Source organism: Prionailurus bengalensis, chromosome D2 (genome assembly GCF_016509475.1).
Source record: "Prionailurus bengalensis isolate Pbe53 chromosome D2, Fcat_Pben_1.1_paternal_pri, whole genome shotgun sequence".
Taxonomy (NCBI): domain Eukaryota; kingdom Metazoa; phylum Chordata; class Mammalia; order Carnivora; family Felidae; genus Prionailurus; species Prionailurus bengalensis.
This window is the reverse complement of record NC_057351.1, coordinates 71,889,655-71,915,186: the sequence shown is the minus strand read 5'-3', so window position 1 is coordinate 71,915,186 and position 25,532 is coordinate 71,889,655. Positions and strand designations below refer to the sequence as shown.

General features: G+C 35.5%; 1 protein-coding gene across 1 annotated transcript in view; it reads right to left on the bottom strand.

The window, feature by feature from the left end:
• Window positions 1-25,532, bottom strand: part of ATRNL1 (attractin like 1) — a 782,697-nt gene that overhangs the window by 423,710 nt on the left and 333,455 nt on the right. The window contains exon 25 of the mRNA XM_043597648.1: window positions 14,713-14,774. Coding sequence (XP_043453583.1) covers window positions 14,713-14,774 — 62 coding nt within the window. The remainder of the gene's footprint in view (window positions 1-14,712; window positions 14,775-25,532) is intronic.

Here is a 25,532-nt window from a genome sequence, read left to right as displayed (position 1 = left end):
TCAAGGGTTTTAAAAATACCTTCCTAACACTTGAAAGATGTTTTTTTCTTATCAACTAAAATATTAACAAAGTAAATTGCTAACTTAGAGTGCAATAAAAACCCCATATTTAAAAAATTATTTGTTTTAGTTATTAGATTGGCAAAGATGAAAAATCAACAAGGTCTAGTGGGTAAAGGTGGAAAAACAATGTGTTCATTGCAATAAATTGTTACAAATTTTCTGAGGATTGTTAAGCAAGAGTTAATTATACCTTAGGATGCATTGTCAGCTAAGATGATTTCAAAGGCAAGAGACAGAAATCTAACACAAAATGGTATAGACAATATCAGGACTAAATGGATTTTATACTTCCTGCTATGAAAATAAATTGTGTTCTCCCAAAATTCCTATGCTGAAGTCCAACATCCAATGTGACTATATTTTAGAGATAAGTAATTTAGGAGGTAATCAGGTTAAATGAGGTCATTAGGGTAGGGTCCTGATTCAACAGTATTTTGTTTTCAATTTTCTTTAAATTAAAAAAAAATGATGCTTATTTATTTATTTATTTATTTTATGTTTTTAAAGAAAGAGGGAGAGCAAGCCAGGGAGGGGCAGAGAAAGAAAGGGAGAGAGAAATCCCAAGCATGTTCCATGCTGTCAGCCCAGAGCCCCCATGCAGGGCTTGAACCAACGAACTGTGAGATCATGACCTGAGCAGAAATTGAGTTGAATGGTCAACCAACTGAGCCACCCAGGTGCCCCAGGATTAGTGTTCTTATAAGAAGATACCCAGAGAGCTTGCTCTTTCCTTTTTTTGTTCTTCTCTTCTCTTTTCTTTTCCTTTTCTTTTATCTTTCTCTCTCCCCCTCTCTCTCTTCCTCCTTTTCACCCCCCCTCCCAGCCTTCCTCTCCCTCTTCTTCCATTGTGCACACACTGAAGAAAGGCCATGTGAGCACACAGTGAGAAAGTGGCCATTGGTAAGCCAAGAGGAAGCCTACATCAGAAACCAACCACTGCAGCACCCTGATCTTGGACTCCTCAGCCCCCCGGACTGTGAGATAATAAATTTCTATGGTTTAAGTCACTAGTCTGTGTACTATTTTGTATGGCAGCATGAGCAGAGGCAGATTTGGGTACCAGGAAGTGGGTGCTGCTTGTAACAAACGTCTATAAATGTGGAAGCAGCCCTGGAACTGAGTAATGGGTAGAGGCTGGGGGAAATCTGAGGAGCATGTGAGAAAAAGCCTTGATTTCTATGAAGAGACTGTTGGAAGAAATGGATGATGCTAAAAGCGATTCTGGAGAGAGCTCAGAAAGAATCAAGTACAGCTAGAGAGAAGGTCTCTCTTCTTAGAGAATGCATAAATGATCACAAACAGAATGTTGATATACATACATACAGATGTTAAAGACCATTCTGGTAAAGTCTCAGATAGAAATAAGCAACATGTTAATAGGAACTGGAGGAAAGGCCATCTTGTTATAAAATGGCAAAGAACTTAGCTGAATTGTGTTCCAGTGTTTTGTGGAAGGTAGAATTTACAAGCTATAAAACTGGATATTAGCAGAGAATACTTCTAAGCAGAGTATTGAAGACAGAGCTTTGGATCTCCTCATGGCTTATAGCTAAATGCAAGAAGAGAGATGAGTTGGAGAAGGAACTGTCTAGAAAAAAAGGAACAAGAACTTGGAGGTTTGGAAAATTCTCAGCTTAAACCCTATTGCAAAATCTGAAAAATCATGTTCTGAAGATAACATTAAAGGGTGTAGCTGAGCAACCATTTATAAAAAAGAGATCATGGGTATGATTCAGGGGCTTAATCAGCCATCTCAGCAGAACCAGGAATAGAGATGAGATTTTACCAGCAGAGACACTGTGAGTGTGAACTAAAGGGGGCAGAGAAAACAAAAGGGAATGAAAGAAGGGTGTCAGGCTTCTTGGATTCTACAGATTGGGACCATGGAGATATTTATTCAGTTGGGAATGTGCTTTACCCTTTAAGAAAAGGGAGTGATCCTAAAGTTAAGTAAGAGATCATCAGGGCAAGACTGGTTGGTTGTTCCTTAATTTTCAAGGGTGGGACCTCTGTGGGGACCAAGATGCCACCATCTAGGGATAAAGGGGGATAAAGCTGCAGCACAGTGCTGCAGGGGCAGAGCCACCCCACAGTGCTAAGAAGGCGGGGCCACTCCGTAGAGCTGCGTGGTGACACTGCCACCCCAGTGTATCTGGACGAAGGGCACTGAACCAAAGAGGATTATTCTCAAATCTTTAACATTTGGTGGAATTTGCCTTGCTAGGTTTTAGACTTGCTTGGGACCAGTTCCCCCTTTCTTCTTCAGATATCTCCCTTAAGAATTGAGAATGCCAACCCAACCATGGTATTTTGGAATCATATAAATTGTCTGGTTTTACTGGTTCACAGGTAGAGAAAATATTGCCTCAGGATGAATTGTATCCTAAATCTCATCCATATCTGATATAGATGGTATTTACATGAGGCTTCAGACTTTAAAACTTTAGAGCTGATGTAGGAATGAGTTAAGGCTTTTGAGATTTTTGGGATGGAGTGGATGTATTTCGCATGCAAAAAGGACATGATTGTGGGAGGCCACAGGCAGAATATAACGGATGAATTGTATTCCTCCAAAATTCATATGTTGAAACCCTAAACCTGAAAGTGATTATATTTGAAAATAGGGACTTTGGGTTGTAACTGAGGTTAAATGAGGTCATAAGGGAGGAATTCTGAACCAACAGAATTAGTGTCCTTATAAAAAGAGACCCCAGAGAGCTGGCATTTTCTCTCCATCTCCTTGCATTGAGGAAAAGCGATGTGAACGCACAGCAAGAACACAGCCGTCTGCAAACCAAGAATTCTCACACCAGAAACCAACAATACTCGCACTCAAATCTTGGACTTCCCAGCCAGCAGGACTGTAGGATTTATAAATTTCTGGTGTTAAAGACACTCTGTCTGCAGTACGGCAGCCAAGCCGACTAAGACACTCCTCAAGGTCAGAAGGAAAAAAATAACTGCCAGGTTTGGACTGATCGGCACGCTGGCTACATTGCTCTCTGATTCTCCGAACTATACACTCTACTGTGCATCAGCTCTGGCCTCAGGCCCATTTCCCTCTTAGGAACACAAACGGATGCAGGAATTCCAGGACGCCCATTACATACCATTCATTACACATGGCTACTCTTCACCTATCACATGCCTATTGAAGCTAGGCACTAACTGGCTTTCGGCCACCTGTGAAGCTAGTGAGGGATCGATCCCACTCAAATTCATTGCTGTATACCCATATGGAAGGAGTTAAATGAAGGCTGAGAAATAATCCATAAAATATATTTTAGATATCATTTATGTAAAATTCATAGGAAAATACCCAAGTGAACTCCCTCCAAACTGCTAACAGATTTACAAATGTACAGAGCGTCTTTGATAAATCCTTCCTTGAAATAGTTTACATAAGGTAGGGAGAAACAACATCTCGTAAGGAAGGTCCTCCTGGTTAACTCCTCCTGTTACAAATAATCTACCTGGATAATACCTTAATCTCCCAAACTTACAACAGAAATTGATTAATGGTCAATGTATACAAATGCTCTTTTCTACACCCAATTTTTATTTAAAGCACACCTTAATGAAATCATGTGGTTAGGGTAAATGTTTTAATTATAAGATTTCCTTAATATTTTAAAAGTAGGAAATGCTCTTCTTAAAAAAAACTTTTCTAGACCATCAGTTCTAGTTTTCTAGAACATAGCATACACAGAAATATCACAAGCACACAGCTCAGTGAATTATCACAAAGGTAATATACCCATGTAACCAACATCCCAATAAAAAAATAGTAATTTACCCATTCCTTCCTCCTCAAAGATAGCTCTCATGCTGATTTTTAATACCGTAGTTTGGTTCTACCTATTTCTGAACTTCATACAAATGAAATCCTGCAGTATTTGTTCTTTTGTTTCTGGCTTCCTTTGTTCAACACTATTGTTTGGAGTAACAGCTATATTGTTCTTGTAGGATTAGTTTGTTTTTTTTTTTCTGTTACCCCGTATTTTTTCCTTTATACGGCTATATTCTCCATTCCATTATTTTTGGGTATTTGAGATATTCTCAGGTTTTGGCTATTTAAAACACACTGCTATAGCTATTTTTGCATGGCTTTTGATGGAATGGATCCCACTTCAGGGTGCAGTGTCAGCTTGTTTTCAGTTGTTGCCCCAGTTCCTAGCCTATCAAAAGTGTGGAGAGTGCCAGCACCCTCTCCAACATTTGGTTCTTGTTTTTGCTTTGCTTTGTTTTTTGTTTGTTTGTTTATTTGTTTGTTTTAGCCACTGTAATAGGTATATGCGAAGTAGAATTATACTATGGTTTTAATTTGTATTCCCTGATGAAAATTAGGTTGAGCAATAAACATTGGCATTCCTTGACTTGCTAACAAAACTTAAGAATGGTCCACTTCTGTCACAGCCCTCTCTACTTGCTGAGTTTGTATTCTACTGGGAATGTTGATACTCCCTATAACAATACTTTGTTTCAGCCCACCTGTAGGCTGTGGTTACAATGCACTGGAAGCTCAGAAGCATTTTCAGGGCTGTTTGAGTCTGTCCTTCAGGTTCAGTCTGGGGCCTAAACCCAGTTCTAACCACCAGCTCAGTCTCAGATTCTTTGGTATGCTAATTAGGATCATAGCCTCATAAGTCCCAGAAATTCATAAACAACTTAGGGGATGTCTTTTTTTCTTTCTGTTATTTCCCAGATCCTTTCTGGTTCCCTGGGCTCCACTTTTTATCCTCTGCTCAGAAACTGCCCAGTTCTGTGATGGTGCCACATTCTGTGCTAGGAGGACAGAGAAAAGGAAAAAGCAATGGCGTTTGTCTTGGCCCTCTTGTAACCACAACTCCACCTTATATTAAAGAAGATTCCTCTCCCTCTGAGATTTGGCTCTTCCAGCTTCTCATTCCTAGCCATTTTTGCTGCAGCCAATGTTACTCCTGCAAGGCTGCTTGGGATCGGGGGTGAGTGAATTAAGGACAAAGAGGAAAAAATGGAAGGGGGTTCTCCAGTACTCACTCTGAGCTTTAAGAGTTTCCTTTGCAGGGGCATCTGGGTGATTCAGTTGGTTAAACATTGGACTCTTGACATTGCTTCAGGTCATGATCTCACAGTTCTTGGGTTTGAGCCCACGTTGGGGCTGACAGCACAGAGCCTGCTTGGGATCCTCTTTCTCCCTCTCTCTCTGGCCCTCCACACCCCCCTCTCAAAATAAATAAATAAACGTAAAAGAGTTTCCTTTTCTACACATAACTCAGAACTAGGGGGTATTTCCAGAATGTTTCTTGTCTAGATCTCAGTAGTCACTCTGAGTTTTCAGCCTGCATTTAGTTTCAAGTCAGGGGATACCAAGGGAAAGTAACAGTAAATTCCCAAACAGTTCAGGGGCACTTTCAATTCTGGTCTTCTCTGATCTTCCTGCTGATACTTACTTTTCAGAATTAAAATAGCTGCCCCTAGATTTTATCCAGGTTTTACAGTAGAAATCAGTGGGAGATTTCAAAAAAGATGGATAGGGGCGCCTGGGTGGCGCAGTCGGTTAAGCATCCGACTTCAGCCAGGTCACGATCTCGCGGTCCGGAAGTTCGAGCCCCGTGTCAGGCTCTGGGCTGATGGCTCAGAGCCTGGAGCCTGTTCCAATTCTGTGTCTCCCTCTCTTTCTGCCCCTCCCCCGTTCATGCTCTGTCTCTCTCTGTCCCAAAAATAAATTAAAAACGTTGAAAAAAAATTTAAAAAAAGATGGATAGTTACAGCCTTCAACTTAAAGTCACTAGCTATATTAGCCTTAACAAGAGAGTCAGCCTGTCCTTTGAATCTTTGAAGCCAGGCATTGATTAACTTATTCTTTCCAGCTATGAAAGTCCTAGATGGCATCTTCTACCAATCTAAGGCTGTTTCATCTACGAAAATCTGTTGTTTAGTGTAGCCATCTTTGTTAACTATCTTAGCTAGATCTTCTGGATAATTTGCTGCAGCTTCTAAATCATACTTAGCGGTGAAAGATTAAAAGCTTTTCCTCTAAAATCAGGAAGAAGATACCTGCTTCTGCCACTTCTATTCAATGTGGTAGTGGATAGAGCAATTGACAAGAAAAAGAAATAAAAGGCACCCAAATTGGAAAAGAAGAAGTAAAATTATATGTTTGCAAATAATAGGACCTTATACGTACGAAACCCTAAAAGTTCCACAAACACAAAAAACTTAGAATTAATAAACAAATGCAGCAAAGTAGCAGGACACAAAGTCAACACAAAAATGTGCTGCAGTTGTGTACACTAATTTCTGAAAAGAAATTAACTTAACACCTCCATTTACAATAGCATAAAAAGGGTAAAATACTTGGGAATTAATCAAGAAAGTGAAAGATTTGCACAATAAAAACTACAAAATATTGCTGAAAATATATTAAAGACAAGTAAATGGAAAGACATTTCACATTCATGGATTTGAAGACTCAATACCTTCAAGATGTTGACACTATCCAAAGCAATCTACACATACCATACAATCCCTATCAAAATCCCAACTTTTTTTTCAGAAATGAAAAATTCATCCTAAAATTCATATGGAACCTCAAGGCCCACAGATAGCAAAGAAAAAAATAGACAAAAAGAAAAAAAAATCTTGAAAAAAGAACAAAGTTGGAGGAGTCATACTTCTTGACTTCAAAACTTACAACAAAACTATAATAATCAAACCAGTGTGGCACCAGCATAAACATAGACATATAGGCCAATGGAATACAATAAAAAGCTCGGAAATAAACCTCCACATATCAGACAAAGTACTCTTGTGACAAGAGCGCAAAGACCATTCTATGAAAATGGGACCACCTTTTCAACAAATAATGCTGAGAAAACTGCACTGAAATCAAATGCAAAAGACTAGTTAGACCCTTACCTAATACCACACACACACACACAAAAATGAATGCAAAATGGATCAGTGACCTGAACACAATAGCTAAAACTATAAAACTCTTAGAAGAAAATATAGGACAAAAGCTGTAAGACATTGGTTTGGCAATGATTGGATATGACACCAAAGACATAGGCAACAATAGAAAAAATAGACAAAATGGACTTCATAATAAAAACTTCTATTCACCAACAGAAACTATCAATAGAGTGAAAAGCAAGATACGTAGTAGGACGAAATAATTGAAAATCATGTATCTGATTAATTATCAGAGATTAATATCCAGGATGTATAAAGAGCTCCCACCATTCAACAAACAACAACAACAAAATAAACAAGACAAAGAACCTGATTCAAAAATGGGCAAAAGATTTGAATAGACATTTTTTGACAAAGAAGATATACAACTGGCAAGCACACGAAAGCATGCTAAACATTACTAATCATAAGGTAAATGCAAATCAAAACTGCACTAAGATACTACCTCACACACATTAGGATGGCTACCATCAAAAACGAACATAAAAAATTATAAGTGCTGGTAAGAATACAGAAAAATTGGAACCCCTGTGCACTGTTGGTAAGATTTTAAAATGGTACAACTGCTGTGGAAAACAGGAGGAAGGTTCCTCAAAAAATTAAAAACATAAAGGAACAGAAAGCAAGGTCTTGAGTACATGTTTGTACATTCATGATCATAGCAACATTATTCACAATAGCTAAAAGACAGAAACAGCTCAAGTGTCCATCAACAGATGAATAGTATATACATACAATGGAATATTATTCAGCCTTGTAAAGGAAGGAAATTCTGATAGTTGTTACAATAGGGATGAATCTTGAGAACATAATGCTAAGAGAAATAAACCAGTAACAAAAAGATAAATACTACATGATACCACTTACATAATGTACTGGAGTAGTCAAAAATCACAGAGACAGAAGGCTAAATGGTAACTGTCAGGGGTTGAAGGAAAGGAGATGGGAAATTATTATTTAATGGCATAGAGGTTCAGTTTTGTAAGACAAAAAGAGTTCTGGAGATGGAAAGTAGTGATAGCTGCATAATAATATGAATGTACTTATTATCACTAAACTGTTCACTTAAAAATGGTTAAGATGGCAAATTTTATGTGTATTTTATCCTAATAAAAAAATTGAGAGAAAAACAATAATTCATAAGAAAAAAAATAATAATTCTAGATTGTCTGCCCCTAAAACCATAATATTAAAACGAAAAAAATATGAAGACAAAGTTGACAAATATGTACAAGTAACAGAGTGAAATAGCACTAAATCTCACTTAATAATATGTAGATGTAACATGAACATTGAAAAAGAACATATGGGAAAAAATACTAAGTTTTATTCTAATGGGCACCTATAATATACTGACTCCAATGATCTGAAAAACTCCATTATTATCAAGCAGGTGGAACATTTACAAATGTTGATCGCATCTTTGACAACAGAAAAAAATTGAAGAAATACAGAAGTATCATAAAGGTCTTTCACTGACTGAAGAAAAGCCAGTAAAAAAGACACACTGAAAAAATCCTACACATTTGGAAATTCAAAGACAGACTTCTAAATAATTCATGTGGAAATCATAAAAGAAATTAGAAAATACTTTGAATTACAGTTGATAAAAGTGCTATATATTAAACTCCATGGAATGCAGCTGAAACAGAATATTTTTAAAAAGTGGTACACCTAAATGCATATATTAGAACCATATAACTATAAATTAATAAGCTTGATTACATGTTTAAATCAAAAATTTGGAAAAATAATACAGCAACTCCATAAAAGTAGAAGAAACATAAGCAGAAAACAATGAAAATAATGAATTAGAAAACAATAAAACATGGAACGAAGCTATGAAATGTGGTTTTTAAAAGGACTCCCAACACTGTCAAAGTTCTTAATGGCTTATCAAGAAAAAAATGAAATGTACAAAGAGGCAAATTCACAATGAAAAGGGAGACATAACTCTAACATAAGTTCTGGAATATTAATATAGGAAAATATATGCCAATAAATTCTGAAAATAAAGTGGACAATTTCCTTAAACAAAATTATCAACACATCAAGAAAAAATAGAAAACATGAGATGTAAATACTAATGAAATTTCATGAGAAACTGCAAAATCTACCCACAAAAATTCAAAGCATACAAAAACAAATTTAAAAACCTTACCAAAATTCATATGGTTTTACAGGGCAGTTCTACCAAACCTTCAAGTAACAGACAAATCTATTGTGCCAACTATTAAAATGTGCCTCACTGATCCCTGACTACAAAGAGCACAATTAATCAAAGGCCCCCCACCATCCTTAGTCAAAGGCTGATACTGGGAGATGCAGAACTCCTCTGATGAGTGATTTGGCTTGCAGAGTGCACTGAAATCTCAGGCTCTTTCACTCAACTACCTTTTCTTCCTGTTCCACTTCACAAAGGTCAGTTCAGCATTGTGGTCTAGAAGATCCGTCACCTTCTCCCCTGCTCTTTCCTCTGCAGGAGTTTCCCCTAATACATTTACTGTATATTTAATCCCATCTTGGGTCTGCTTCTCTGAAGATTTATCTGGGTAATCAGGAGGTAAAAAGGGGATTTGGAACTGTCTCCTTCCTTCCTTGGCAGGCTAAAAGAACATCATCAATGTTAGTAGGGTGGTTGAAAGAATGCTTCCATTGCTAAAGCTTTCACCAGTGGGGATGTAGGGAAACATCTTCAAAAGAGTGTGGGTTGGCTGATTGCTGCTATGTTGTATTAATACGTGCAGTGTGATAATGAGAGACTGAAGGCCATTAACAAATATTAGTAACTAAATATAAAAGCTAGAGAGTTTCTTTTATAGCTTTAAATGAGGCCCTTTTCTTTGACATTGGAAAAGCCAATATGGATGATCAGCAGGATAATGATCTGGTTGTTAGAGTTGCAGAGCCCCAGAGATGATCGAATGTTCAGCCAGAACAGTTATCTCATGCAAAGACAAGGGCCATGGTTGGGAAAACCTAGCCCTTAAAATATGGAATAGGAATATTTAGAATGATATATCTAAATGAGGGCTTCTAAGGAAACTTCTGTTGTTCTACAACTCCCTTCCCTGGTAACAGAGACAATAACCACATCCCTACCAAGCTGCCATCACCTCCTCTCCTGCTTGCCAGACAGATAACTAGAGTATAATGACAGCATAATACATCTTGGCCTGATAAGAAAGGGAAGGTATTATACACTTGAAAGAGCTATAAGAATAACCTAGAATGTACTGGCAGGAATGAGGGGAGCATGATGGGAACTGGATTTGGGTGGTGTCTAATCAAGAGAGATGGCAGGTAAGACTGGACAAGCAAGAATTCATGAATTTAGGGATATATTCTCAGGATCACAGGAGATATAATATCCCACTGAGGACTCTTGAGGATGGAGTGACTCTTAGAAGCCTGGAAAAAACAATGGCCAATTGAAAGTGTAATGGAAACACCCGAGTTGCCCAAGCAGATGGAAGAGAAAGGAACAAAGAAGTTGACAGAGGAAATATTCTAGAATGGATATATTATGTAAGACCAGAAGAACTACTAGTACACTGTGTTCCATAGGGCACACCACTCACCAAGGCTATTACAGAAGGAATATAATGATGAGGGAACATCTGCTTCACTAAGAAGTTCAGTGGTGGCTTTCTTCTACAGACTAGAGCTGACATCAGGAGAGGCAGTCTTGGGGTAGGCATTAAGTAATGGGGACCCAAAGTAAAAGATGCCAGGTGTCAGGGAATCCATGGCCCACAATTACCATAATGGTCAGTAAGTCTGTGGGAGCAGCCAAGGGGGTTAGCCCACAAAGAGCTGGGAAGATCATTAAGAATGTATGGTATCCTCAGGGGAAAACTAGGTGGACAGCCAACACTGGTGCTATTTAACATTTAGTTTTATTTTAAGTAAGAATGAAGAAACAACAGGCTAAGAATTGTTGCCCCAATAGAAAAATCATGACCCTCTGATCAGTTTCCAGATGAGCTAATTTACAAATCCAGAACCCCATGAAGAGGTGGCTGGGTCCACAGAAGAAAGGACATCTTGAAACATCTTGAAAGTGTATAAAATGATCCTTTTTATACATACATATACATATACATATACATACATCTACATATGTAGATGTATACATCTACATATACAAAGGGACCTTTGTATGATCTATTTGTGTATATTTGGGTATACAATTACATACAGGCATATACATGGTTACATATATAATTCACGAGGAATAAACAGATATTTTGATTACTATTAGACATAGGTTGAGAGATGATACTCTTGATACTCAAGGACTAAAATGTCAAGATGGCCCCTTGTTAGATTTGGGGTGTCTTTAGGGGTCATGTAATAAATTCTGGCTCACAGTGGGCCAACTGTGTCTATGGATCCACCCAGCAATAATTTCCTCAGTTTTAAAATATATAATTAGAACGTAGGCTAGAGTAACCTCTACATTGTGTCCCTGGTCTGGGGGTAGTATCTATCAGAGTGGGAAAGACTGAGTGGCAACCTTTAAAACTACCCTCCATCTGGTTAAGATGGTAAATCAACAGCATTATGTCATCCCAGTGGGATAGTGAAAATACGCACCACCATTAAAATTCTAAATGGTACGGGGCAGTATATCAGTATATCAGTATATCTAAATGGTACAGGGGCCTACTATATCTCCATTGAATTTACCAGGCTTACCTTCTTTTACAATAAATAATTTAGACTTTTCAGATTCACAAAGACTTTTCTCTTTCACATACCAGAAAAAAACATTTATTCTTAAAAAATGCCTTTCAGTTTTCTAATCCTTCATTATGTTATACTACAGACTCTCACAACAACAAAATCCCTTAATTCTATATAAGAAAGGACTGAGATTTCCACCTACTAACTAAGACCTACTTATGATAGTATAGAAAGCTAAGATCAGAGCCAGGCTATGCCTATAAATGATCTCCCTAGTACTTGCCCAATTATACTTACCATCAGAACTATGCCTAACATAAAGGTAAAAACTGACAGAGTTTGAGAACTGGCCTTCATAGAATCATGGCTAAACTGAAAAGCTGGCACATTCACCTCTGCTATTTCAGTAACTCAGTTAGAAACAGCAATAGCAATAACAGCGGCCTGATTGAAGATTGTCCAGAAATGCTGACCTGTTGAAAGCTCTCTTTTAAAATTTAGCAGTGGCTTTATTTAAAAAAAAAAAAAAAAAAACCTTTAAAATATTCTGTCCATGTTTTTTCTTAACAATAAGATTTTAAAACTAATTTACATTTCACTACTGAAAGAAATTTAAATGACAAAAAAACACATCAAATATATTTTATCTCACACAACAGTTAGAATATTTTATTTCACTTTGCCCATGATGACAACATAATAAATAGGATCATCTCTAAGACATGGTACACATTAACACTAGCCTTATTTTACTTAATAAAAAGGCTATTGAACTTAAATGTGCATACAAATTCAAAAGCTTAAAATAAAACCCTAAACACTTAAATAATTTACATATATATTCAACTTTGTGAATTTTTATACAGAGCTGAACTTTTCTGTATATTTCTTTTTTTTTTTTTTAAGTTTATTTATTTTTGGGACAGAGAGAGACAGAGCATGAACGGGGGAGGGGCAGAGAGAGAGGGAGACACAGAATCGGAAACAGGCTCCAGGCTCTGAGCCATCAGCCCAGAGCCTGACGCGGGGCTCGAACTCGCAGACCGCGAGATGGTGACCTGGCTGAAGTCAGACGCTTAACCGACTGCGCCACCCAGGCGCCCCTCTGTATATTTCTATTCACGCCCTTCTGCATGGAAAAAGTTTTATTTTGATGCAGTAAATAATGCTTGTTTGATTATAACTTCTAATACTTTCCCAAAACACACTGTAACTTAGTTAAAAGCCCTAAAATCCTTTTATACTCAGAAATACAAAGTCATAAAACATTAAATATATTTAAGACACTTTCTTATTTCATTTTTAAGGGGAAAATTTTAAGTAGGCACACATGTTAGTGATAAATATGTTTATACTGTTAAATTCTGGAAATTACAACTTTTAAAGGGACATAGACAAACATGATTGTTTTCAGGGCAAAGTGACCGATGTAGCAAAGGTTTTGACAACAGAACTGGATACATAGGGAATACGTAAATTGGAAAAAAGAGTTTAGAAAACTGAAGGGCTATAAATGCAGAAGAGAGATTAGACTTGCTATGTGTTGGACCGTATGGATGAATGAGAAGTGGTATTATGGGGAGACAGATTTCATCTCAATTACAAAGGACAATTAGTTATCTGAAGATAGAAAATGTTATCTCAGGAGATGATGCATTTTCGTCATTAAAGGCATTTGGGCATTAGCTGGATGAGGGGTTGGGCAAATTATGTCCGCAGGCAGAATTCAGCCCACCAGCTGCTTTTGTAATAAAGGTTTATTGGAACAGAGCCACTCCCATTTGTTTCCTTATTGGCTATGTCAGTTTAGTACTGTAGCAGAATGTTTGCATCCATGCAACAGAGACAGTACAGCCCACAAATCCTGAAATATTTACGATCCGGCCCTTCCCTATGGGAAAGGCTTTAGGAATTTAAGTATTGGAGGGGTGTCTGGACAAGATAACCAATAATGGTTACTCTGGCATTTAAGAAAGTGCTTAGCATATCAACCATATCAAGGATCTGGTTGTACAGGTTTCACTGCATAAGGCAGTCCAGCCAACTTGGTGAGTAGAGTCAAAATTCATACTGCACTCGGTAAAGTTGTATGCCATAATGTAGGGCTATGTCTGCCAAAATTGTCTAATTTGCATGAAGGCACCCAGCGCACCAGCACAACCTGTACATATAATAATCATATTAACAAAAGCAATATCCCTTCCTCTACAGATGATCTAAGATGCCATAACACAGATATCCTATCACTGACTCAATTTTTCTCCCAATCCAAGGTTTCTTTATTTACATCCCATGGAATTAATAATAGATGTTCCCCCAAAAGAGTTTTCACATTTTATGAAGTGCTACGAGCTCTACCTTCTTTTTAGAAAGATACATAGCAAATTAGCACATTAAAATCTCTAAGGAAAAAAAAATTCTTGCAATGTCAGTAGAAGTAATGTCAGTTACAAACTAAAAGAGCCGTATTTTCCAAACTTGTTTAATCATGGAAACGTTTTTATGAACTTACTGTTAATATCTCAAATAACTAATATTTTAGGGATGATGCTCTATTCAAAGTTGTATTTAGTATTTCCAGATTAGAAGCTCATTGAGGACAGAAAATGTACTCTCTACAGATTTTTAGCACATGGCTAAGCACATATGATAATTACCTGACAAATAATTGAACTAACAGTAGGAGATGTACCTAATCAATATGGTGACTATACTGCTAATTTCATTAATTAAAGTAGGCTTTGATTACTTATGTGACAGGAACACAAAGTTATCTTCTTTCCACTGATTCCATTAGCAATTATATAGTCCAACAGCAAAATAATCTTGAAAAGTACATTTCAAGTATGGTTCTTCTGCTCTGTTATATATTTAAGTATATGAAGCTATTAAGACACAGCATTGATGTTTTAAGGTTAAAGACTTGATAAATTACCAAACAGGTTGATAGAACATTATCAGAATACAGGTTTAATAAATTTGAAGTCAGTAAAAGCAAATTACCTGAAGAAGGTGACAAAAAACTGCACAAGATCCATGATTGTGTTGTGTTGTGAGAATGCAATCTGCAAGATCAAAATAAAAGAAAGTTTGAAACTTAATCTATGTTGTTCTCCAATATCTGTGGTGAGTTTCATGGCATTTGAAAATATAGTATTTTTAAATCGTCAAAAGATTTGTATCATTATACTATAAATCATATATGCTGAAATCAAAACTTCATCCAGAACATCTAATAAAGTCAACAACCGACAATGATGGCCTTTACATAGGCTATTACATTAAATGATTTTAGAAAACTATTATGAAATTACTTCAAGAATGTATGCTAAGTTTCATGTGCAATTCTGACATTAAATGTGCGTAACTAAAACACGTAAACGAGTTTCTACATTTAATAATGATCACAGTTTGTATCAGTACAGGTAATAATTGCTTATAAGCCGAAAAAATAGGGGCGCCTGGGTGGCGCAGTCGGTTAAGCGTCCGACTTCAGCCAGGTCACGATCTCGCGGTCCGTGAGTTCGAGCCCCGCGTCAGGCTCTGGGCTGATGGCTCAGAGCCTGGAGCCTGTTTCCGATTCTGTGTCTCCCTCTCTCTCTGCCCCTCCCCCGTTCATGCTCTGTCTCTCTCTGTCCCAAAAAAAAATAAATAAACGTTGAAAAAAAAATTTTTTTTTAAATAATAAATTTCAACTCCGTTAAGGATATGGAGAATTTATCTTTATGTATATATTTATATGTATATATACATACAAAGACACACACATATATATTTTAAGTTTATTTATTTTGAGAGACAGCATGTAGGGGAGGAGCAGAGAGAGAGGAAGAAAGAAAATCCTAAGCAGGCTCCATGTTCTCAGCACAGAACCTGACATGGGGCTTAAGCTCACAGTGAGATCATGACCTGAGCCAAAATCGAGTCGGATACTTAAGCCACTGAGTCACCCAGGCGCCCCCCTCCCATATATTTTTGTCAAGACAAGCTATATGTGTGCATACAACTATTTTGTCATATTCTACTCAGAGAATAATATATGTCACTTCATTTTATAATTTCATGTTATTAAGAAATGAACTTTGAGGGGTGCCTGGGTGGCTTAGTCAGTTAAGCTTCTGACTCTTGATTTTGGCTCAGGTCATAATCTCATAGTTTCGTGACTTAAAGCCTGGAGTCGGGCTCTGTGTTGACAGTGCAGACCTTGCTTGGGATTCTCCCTGTCTCTCTGCCCCTCCCCTGCTTGCACTGTCTCTGTCTCTCTTAAACAACTACATTAAAAAAAAAAGAAAGAAATGAATTCTGAGAGGTGAAACTAGTCAATAAACTAAAGTTGTTCTGCATTTCTGCTAACATAGATTATACTGTAACACAATACTCAGAAAGTACTGTATAGTGTATTAGTCAATAATGCAGTATCTAAATGGAGAATTTCTGGTTTTGAAATCTACCTTTCCACTTACTAGGTGTAAATATTTTGGAAAACTAACTTATTTGTGTCTCAGCTGTCCCATATGTGAAAGGTCAAAATAAAAGTACCTACTTCATAGTGCTAGAGAAAAGACTAACTGAATTAATAAAAATAAAATTCTTGCCATAATATCTGCTACGTAGAAGGTATAATAAATATTAGTATACTTTTACATCACGTATAGAAGATATGGTCAACATAAATGAATTTTCCAAGACAGCTGAATCTAAACCATCAAGGTACTGAAATCTCTTTTTCCTTTAATAATCTTTTATGAAAATCATTCAAAACCATGGCAGTGAATTTTCACTTCCAGTAAAAATGGAGTAAAAGGGATATCTCTACTTCCTTAAACTAGAAAACTATACAAAGTTTTTGAAAATAAATTTTAGACATTGGACAAAAGGCAGAGGAAGATATAATCCATCAGGTAAAGGAATACAAAAGAGATGAGCCTTACAATTATCCAGCTTTCAGTGCAAAGAAATAACACCAAGGAATTTAAATGGCAATCTAGGGGCGCCTGGGTGGCGCAGTCGGTTGAGCGTCCGACTTCAGCCAGGTCACGATCTCGCGGTCCGTGAGTTCAAGCCCTGCTCGAATATTTATATTTTATTTTTATATTTATATTTTAAATATAAAAATATTTTTAAGACAAGTAAACAAAACACTAATACACATGAAAATATCTACAATATTCTACATTTTCCCAAAGAATGTCTGACTAAATAAAGTAGGAGTTAAAGGAAGGACCTACAAGTTATAATCATGAACTAAAGCACTAAAACATTTCAAAACTTCAACTATATTATCTACCTATACCTATTAATATAAAAGAAGAAAAAGCTTTCACAAGAAATATGACTAATATTTTGACTCCAGCTTGTCTAGAGGATAATCTGGGATTCCACTAGCAAGGTGATGAGACACCTAGACTTGCCAAATTAACACATTTTCCAATATGCCAAAACCATAGCTGCATTTCTTCACAAATTAGGTGACAGTGTAATGCTTGAACATGAAGTAAAGTACTGAAGTAAAGACCCTGACCAACTTTTGTTACAGACAACACTCTACCACCTTTCACAATGAGGAGCATAATGATGGGATAAAAAATTGATGGCGGAGGTCTGTGTCAGAAAGTGTATCTGAAATACAAACTGCCTTAAAAACAGAAGCAAGAGAGACCCTAAAGTAACATATATGTTAACATAAATGCGCCCAAGAGGAAATGCAGACTTGGCAGAAGCAATCTCTGTACTCAGCGTATCATTGGGGTGCTTCTGCCTCAAGTTGAAAGTATCCCATATTGTCTGTTCAAAAGGGAAGTCAGCATTACCAAGCACTGTGCAAATCTTTCAAAAGGTTGCTCACCCTGAGACTTTCTACAGGAAATTCTACAGGACACAGCCTATGGAAAACACTGTCAGACAGCTCACACGTAGCCACAGGCTTAATAATGACATTGGACCGATTCTAGAAATGGAAGGCAGATCCAAGGAGCATTTGATATCATTGGTGAACAAAGCCAAGCAGACTCTAATTCAAGCAGATCCCCTCATATGAGGAGCCAATTTATTCATCCATCGCGTATTTCACTTAGTATCTACTACATTCTGAATACCACACCAAGTCCTTGGATGCATCAGTGAAAAATAACATCAAAATTCTTAATGGTGTTGGTGCGGGAGGACAAAAACAGTAATAATAAACTACATAGTGTATTAGAACTTGGTTAAGTGCTAATGGGGGAAAAAAACATTAAAAGTATCCTATATTTTGGTAACATAGCGTGTCAACTATACTTCAGTTTTAAAACGTATCCTATTTTTTATACTAACGTATGTAAGACAAGAAATCACTCCTTGGTGTGTAAAAGTGTGCAAAAGTGCTGGGAAGCGACAGGAGGAAAGGGAGGGGTAGCAGAAAAATATGAAACACAGCATTAGGTTCAGATGCATCTTGCTGTCCTGGGTTTTTCTCTATCTAGAACAGAATCCAGCAGCTCCAGGATCGTTTCAATGAACCTGGAAGGCCCACAGGGAAAGGAATAAGGATAAACAGAGGGAGAACCATTCTAAGTGAAGTTGAGCAACAGATCTTCATGTGGCTGACTCTGTATCATCCAGATAAGACCCCAAATATCACACTTCTCTCAAACACTCTCTGAAGTAGGTGCCGTCTCCCTTACTCCATACTCTTGTGTGAACTTATTTCTTCTATACTTCAATCTGAAATTATCTTATTTTACAAGTTATAATCATTAATTAAATCATTAGTTAAAATGTCTTTCTCCACTAAAACGTAAGCTCTGTGAGAAGAGCAGCCTTGTTCATCTTGTTCATAACCCTGTTCCAGTACCTAGAACAGCATTTGGTACCTAGCAAGCACTTAATAAAACTTTGCTGAAAAAATGAATACATTTAATAGCAAAATTTAACAAAAGATTATTCTTAGGACTTCATATAGTCTTAAGATCCATGAGAGGAAGCTGGTACAGATGTTATTCTGAAAAACAGTTTTAAAGTTTTTATTCATTTAAATTTCTTTCATAAATCAGTATTCTTATGGATTATAATTGCCTACTAATTACAGATCATAAAATACTATTTTTACTTATAAAATTGACATTTATTATAAAGTTCAGGAGTTTTGTAAAATGTGATCCTTGTATAAAAATTTTTCTTTATTTTTAATCAAAGAAAAATTTTATAAGATCTACCATTTACAATTTTAGCTACAATATTTTGGAACTGAGATATCAAAAATGATTTCTTGCTATGTATTTTTACCTCAGCTTCTTAATTTCAACAGTAAACATCTTTAACTGTTCTTAACTATGTTGGTTTCTATAAATTTCTCTCAGATGAATTAGATCAGACTACAATCTCCTTATCCAATATAGGTTGCATTACGTGAAACATTATTTTTTAAACCAAAAAAAAAAAAATTAGACTGCCTTAAAAGAGTGATCATTTAGCCAATTTTATTTAAAAAACAGTGAGTCAAATCAATAACAGTAACAACACCCTAAATTTGTAGTGTCCCTGAGAGTATATCTCTGAGGATACAGAATATTTCTGACCCTAAATTCTATAATGGTCTAATTGGAAAGATTTCTATTGGTTGATGCCATTGCTAGAACATGGCCCTTTGAAGATAATCAATATGTTCTATTTTGGTTCTGTGGTCATTCCCATGAAAAATATGACAAGTTTACTCAAAGTGCATTTAAAGTTAGTTTTAAACTTTAGCCAGCATAAATGCACCACCGAAATTCCTTTTTCTATAAGGATGTTATTTAAGATATCTAATAATTATTCAAAGAAATTTTTTCAAAATTAAGAGATTAATTATGGGAAAATGGGAAAATCTCATAATATCTTAATTTTTCTCATGTTTTTAAAAAGCCTCCAAACAATTTAGTGACATGCTAAGAAACAAAGTTAGCTGAAACTATGGCAACAATGATGATAATATATTTTGATCATTTGATCTTACATTGCAAATTCATATTGAAAACATGTCTAAAATCTAAAATTTGAATTTAAGATATGCTATATTTTTCATTAACTAATAATAATGATCAACATTTTGAGTTTATGATTGGATGAAGAAAGCTGCATTAAATGCCTTTGGATACAGAAGGAGATTAATAGCTTGATATTTACCACAAATGTCAGAATTTGTAAGAGAGAAGAAAATGTTAACTTGAAGGACAAAATAGTGTGTTTGTGCAAAATGTCAGCCTGCCATAAATAAACCCTGATATAATATGGGATAAACAAAAATGAAAATACAAAGGGATGTGCTGAAATTATCACGTTCATCTAACAAACTGAAATTAAAAGAGCAGTTCCTCAAACTATTATTTGGATCACAGTCTTTCAAAATGCTGACATAAAAGCACACTTGCATAATGGAAGTTAGTCACCTAGTCATGTCAACGACAAGCTATGTTTCAGGCAAGCAATTCGAGATCTTGAGTTTTCATTTAATCAATTTTTTCAAGTAAATAAAAGCAGACTAGGGTTTAAATTAGCTATTACTAGATAAAACCAACTATGACAATCTATTCCGGATCAGCATAAACTTCCTACCGATAATTAGCACGCTCCTTATTAATATAATATGTACCATTCCTTACAAAGTAATGTTTCAAAATACAGGGCTAAATGTAAAATGAATGTAATAAAACCTATTTCTGGATAAAGATATGTGAGATGAACATACAGACAAGTCTGTCTAAATATTACACATATTGATCTGATTATAAATTCTTGAATATTGTTTATAAAATTTAATGGGCTTAATTCTTTTTAAAGCAAATTAATTATCTTAGTGAAGTACTTTCCTCCTGGCATTAATGCAAAAACTTACCTGGTTTCTCTGTCTTTACATCACACCCCTCTGGTCACTCCTCACCTAGCTGACAAAATGCTCTTTTTAAAAATGAAAAAGGTTTCTGTAATTCCCCTCTTCACAGTTCCACACTCCCCTAACTAATACTGATATCATTATTAACCACAGTCCATACTGTATTCAGATGTCCTCTCTCTACTCCAGGATCACATCCAGGATACCAGATAACATTTAGTCATTCGTTATGTCTCCTTTGGCTCCTCTTGGCTATGACAGTTTCTCAGACTTTCTTTCTTTTTTATTATTTTCACAGTTTTGAGGAGTAATAGTAAGGCATTTGGTAGAATGCACATCAAGCAGCATTTGTAAAGTGTTTTTCTTATGATTAGACTGAGGTTATGGGTTTTTGAAACGAAGAGCACAGAGATTAAGTGCAATTTTTGTCACTTCATACCAAAGGTATAGACTATCAGTGTGACTTATTTCTGCTGATGGTAACCTTGGTGACCTGGCTGAAACGGTGTTTGTCAAGTTTTGGTTTCTCTCTGTAAAATTACTCTTTTTTACTACTTTCCCATATTGTACTCTTTTGAAGGAAGTTCTCATGTACATTTAAGTGGGAAATTATAGGCTACCTTCTTTGGTACATGCTATCTACATAAACTATTTGGAAACATGGAGTTTGACCATTTATTTATTTAATGATTTATTTATATCACTATGGACTCATGTATATCTATTTTATACTTTTGCAGTATGATCCAATATTACCTTACTTTGTTGTTGAAACTGTTCCAGCTTTAGCCATTGTGAGTTCTTTCATTTGGTTCTGGTTTCCTTTTGACATATTCCCATAGTTGTGTGTTTTGTTTTTTGTTTTAATGCTTCCTTACTTTCTAGCAGTACAAGGTACTCCAGGATCACCTGTGTATTTGCTACACTAGTCCTTGAATCAACGATTTCCTCCAAGGAGTTTCTTTACATGAGGATGGTATCAGAAACCAAACCCTAGGCAGTAGGTTTGCTCGTTGCTGCTATGTTGTCATTGTCTCTAGGCTGAGCCCACAGAACAAGGAAATATGTGTGTGTGTGCTAACCTGTGTATATACACACATATCTATAAATATTTCTATACATATAAGCATCTGTATCCATATGAAGCTAACCATGAGTTCATACTGATGTCTGTACATGTTTTTAAGATGATTTCATCAGACAGAGGAATATTCCATATATATTCCATATACAGTAAAACCTTGGATTGCAAGTAACTTGTTCTGTTTCGCAAGATGAGCAAACATTTCTAATAAATTTTAACTTGATAAATGAGCCATGTCTTGCAGTATGAGTAATACGTGATGCCAAACATCACATGATCACAACTGAGCCAATGGTACTTCCCTCTCTCTCTCTCTCTCTCTCTCTCTCTCTCTCTCTCTCATTCACTGCAAGATTATGGGTGATTGTCTCCCATGCTCAGATGCTTGGTCTCAGGCCATGGTGTTTGGCAGAAGTCAGTGATTTTTCAGAACATTGGAAAATGCCCACAACTGGCATTAGTGTATTTTTTGTCACTTCAAAGCACCTACGGACAGGCCTTTGCTTTTCCATACAAGAGTAAGCTTAGGAATGCTTTGCTTAATTGTAGGTCAGGCTGCCCACAGATATAGACCCTTTCCTCTGCTGCCTTATTGCTAGTTATGTTAAATACAGTATATGACAAGAGTTTATTAATATTGTACTGTAGTCAGTATACAATAGCCCCCAAGCCGAAATGGTTGAAAATAAGTGCAGTAAGAAGAAGGAGATAATTACGGTGGAAGTAAAGAAGGAAATCATCAAGTACCAGTGAGGTATGAGAGTGGTCAAAACTGCAAGATTCTATAAGTCTACGACTGCATTACGTCTGTGGAGGGGGAAGAGGAAAAGGCAGAAGAATCCCTCACTGCAAATGAGATTATGGAGATGTGTAAAATGGGAAACAGTGCAAAATTTTGTAGAAAAGCACATCCCAGTAAGGCTGTGGCAGTGCAAGCAATGAACGTATTTCATGACAATCCAGCATCACATTTGCGTGAAATCCTCAAAAGGAGGCAAAGGCAAGTGTCCTTGGATAGGTTCCTTGTTAAATCTTCACGAAAAGAAAAAGATTCCACTGAGCCAATAGATAGCAGTGATGCTGATAGTGAAAGTCGTCCTACACAATAACTTCCTCTCTCTTGTCTCCCTCACACCAGCCACAAAGGTTTTCAAAGGTGAATGCAGGTTAATTTGTTTATTTTTCTTTATATTTTGTATTTTCTTTATTATTTTATATTATACTATAGTATTGTAATCATTTTATATGAATATTTTTAGGTTGTGGAATGAATCATTATTTCTTATGGGGAAATTCGCTTTGATATACAAGTGCTTTGGATTACAAGAATGTTTCCAGAATGAATTATGCTCACAAACCAAGGTTTTACTGTATGTTCCATATATATTATAATATGTTATATTATATTATATATATATTACATTAATATATAATTAATAGCATATATATACATACATACACACACATATACATACATACAGAGAGAGAGAGGCTGGTTCTTCTAAAAGATCAATAAAGTTAGTAAGTCTCTAGTCAGATCAAGAAAAAAGAGAGAAGTCACAAATTACCAACATCAGGAATGAAAGATGGGACATTATTATAGACCCTACAGAAAAGGGTAAGATAATTTTTCAAATAAATTAATGCCCATAAATTAATATCCTTGACAAAGTGGAAAACTTCATTGCAATACATGAAATATCATAGCTCCCTTAAGAAAAAATAAATAACTTAAATAGTATTATAACTATTAAGCATATTAAATTTCTCATTTAAAACCTTTAAACAACAAAACCAAAACACCAAATAATCAACTATAGGCATATGATTTCATTGGAAAATTCTAAATACTTAAGTAAGAAGTAGCATCATATCTACAAATCTTTTAGAACATAGACAAGGAGATAACACTTTTATTAACATTTATTTTATGAAACCAGCATTACCCTGATAACAAAACCAAACGTAAGAAAAAAATCTAGACAGAAATATCTTTCATTAATAGCAGAATAAAATCCTCAGTAAATATCAGCAAACTGAACCCAGCAATATATAAAAAGGATAATAAATCAATGCCAACTGTGGTATATCCCAGAAATGCAAACCCAGTTCGACATTCAAAATTAATCAATGTAGTTTACCAAGCCTAAAGACTAAAAGTGAATTACCAAAAAATCATTCTAATAGATGCAGAAAAAGTATCTGAAAGAATTCAACATCAGTCTTAATTAAAAAAGAAAACTCAGTAAAATAAGTGCACAAGAAAACTACTCTAAAGAACTTTTGAAAACCCTTTAGCTAACACAGCATGCAATGGTGAAGGATGGAATGCTTTCCCTTTGGCATTGGCAACAAAGCAAGAATGTCTGCTTTCACAACTTCTCAATAACACACTGAACCTCTTACCAGTGAGATAAAACAAGAAAAAAATTTTGGAAAGAACTGTAAAGGAAGAAATAATATTCTATTTTCAGACAGCATGATTTTTAATCCCCCAAACTAATATAAATAATAAACGAATTTAATAACTTCATGGAATACAAAATCTATTGCATTGCTACATACTAAAAATAAACCATTGAAAATAAAAGTGAAAAAATTCAATTTATAACAGTATCAAAAACTGTGAAATTACTTAAGTCTGATAAAATATATGCAAAAACATATGTTGAATATTATAAAATACTAACAAAAGAAATCAAATTTGACCTAGATAAATAGAGATATACTGTAGTCATGAATTATAAGACTCAAAAGAATTATGATGTCAATTCTGACATATAAATTCCATGCAATCATAATCAAAATCTCAGAAGAATTTCTTACAGAAATTAAAAGAAAAGGCGATTCTAGTATTATATGGAAATGCAAAGAAAGCGGAATAGCCAAAACAATTTTGAAAACAAGAACAAAACTGAAAGACTCACACTATCTGATTCAATAGTTACAAAAAAGCTATTGGAACCAAGGCAATATGAACTGATGAAAAGATAGACACATATCTGAATGGAACAGATTATCTAGAAATAAATGTACACAAACAGAATCAACTGATTTTTGACAAAGGTTCTAAGGCTATTCAACAAAGAAAAGAATACTGTTTAATAAATAGTGCAGAAACTATTAGACATCCAAATATAAAAAGTAAATGTCAGCCCATACATTGAAACATATAAACCAATTCAAAATGAATCATAGGCCTTAATGTAAAAAATAGTATTATAAAATAAAATCATAAAAATTATAAAACTGCAGGAGAAAAATCCTTTTTAACTGCCTTAGGCAGGGATTTCTTAGATATAACACCAAAAACATGATCCACTTAAAAAGAGAAACTTATAAATTGGATTTTACTAAAATTAAAAATTTCTGTTCTTTGAAAGAGTGTTAAAAGAACAAAAAAAAAACCCAAAAAACAAAAAACAAAAAACAAAAAAAAAACCCAAGAAATAATCTGGGAAGAAATATTGCAACACATCTGACAAAGGACTTGTATCCAGAATATATAAAGAACTCTCAAAACAGTAAAAACAGTTAACACATTAGTCTTCAGGAAAAATCAAATGAAAAACAAACTACCATTCACATATCCTAGAATAGCTAAAATCAAAACAACAAAATTTACAACACCAGGTACTGTTGAAGATAGAAGCAACTAGAATGCTAATCCATTACTAATGGAAATGCAGAATTGTGCAACAATTTTGGTAAATAGTTTGGCAGTTCCTACAAAAGTAAACATACAATTACAATATGACCTAGCTGTCCTACATATAGATAAAATGAGAACATACACTCACAAAAAAAACCTGTATGTGAAAATGTATAGTTGTTTCATTAATAATTGCCCCAAACTGGATAGAGCCCCAAAATTCATCAACTGGTGAGTGG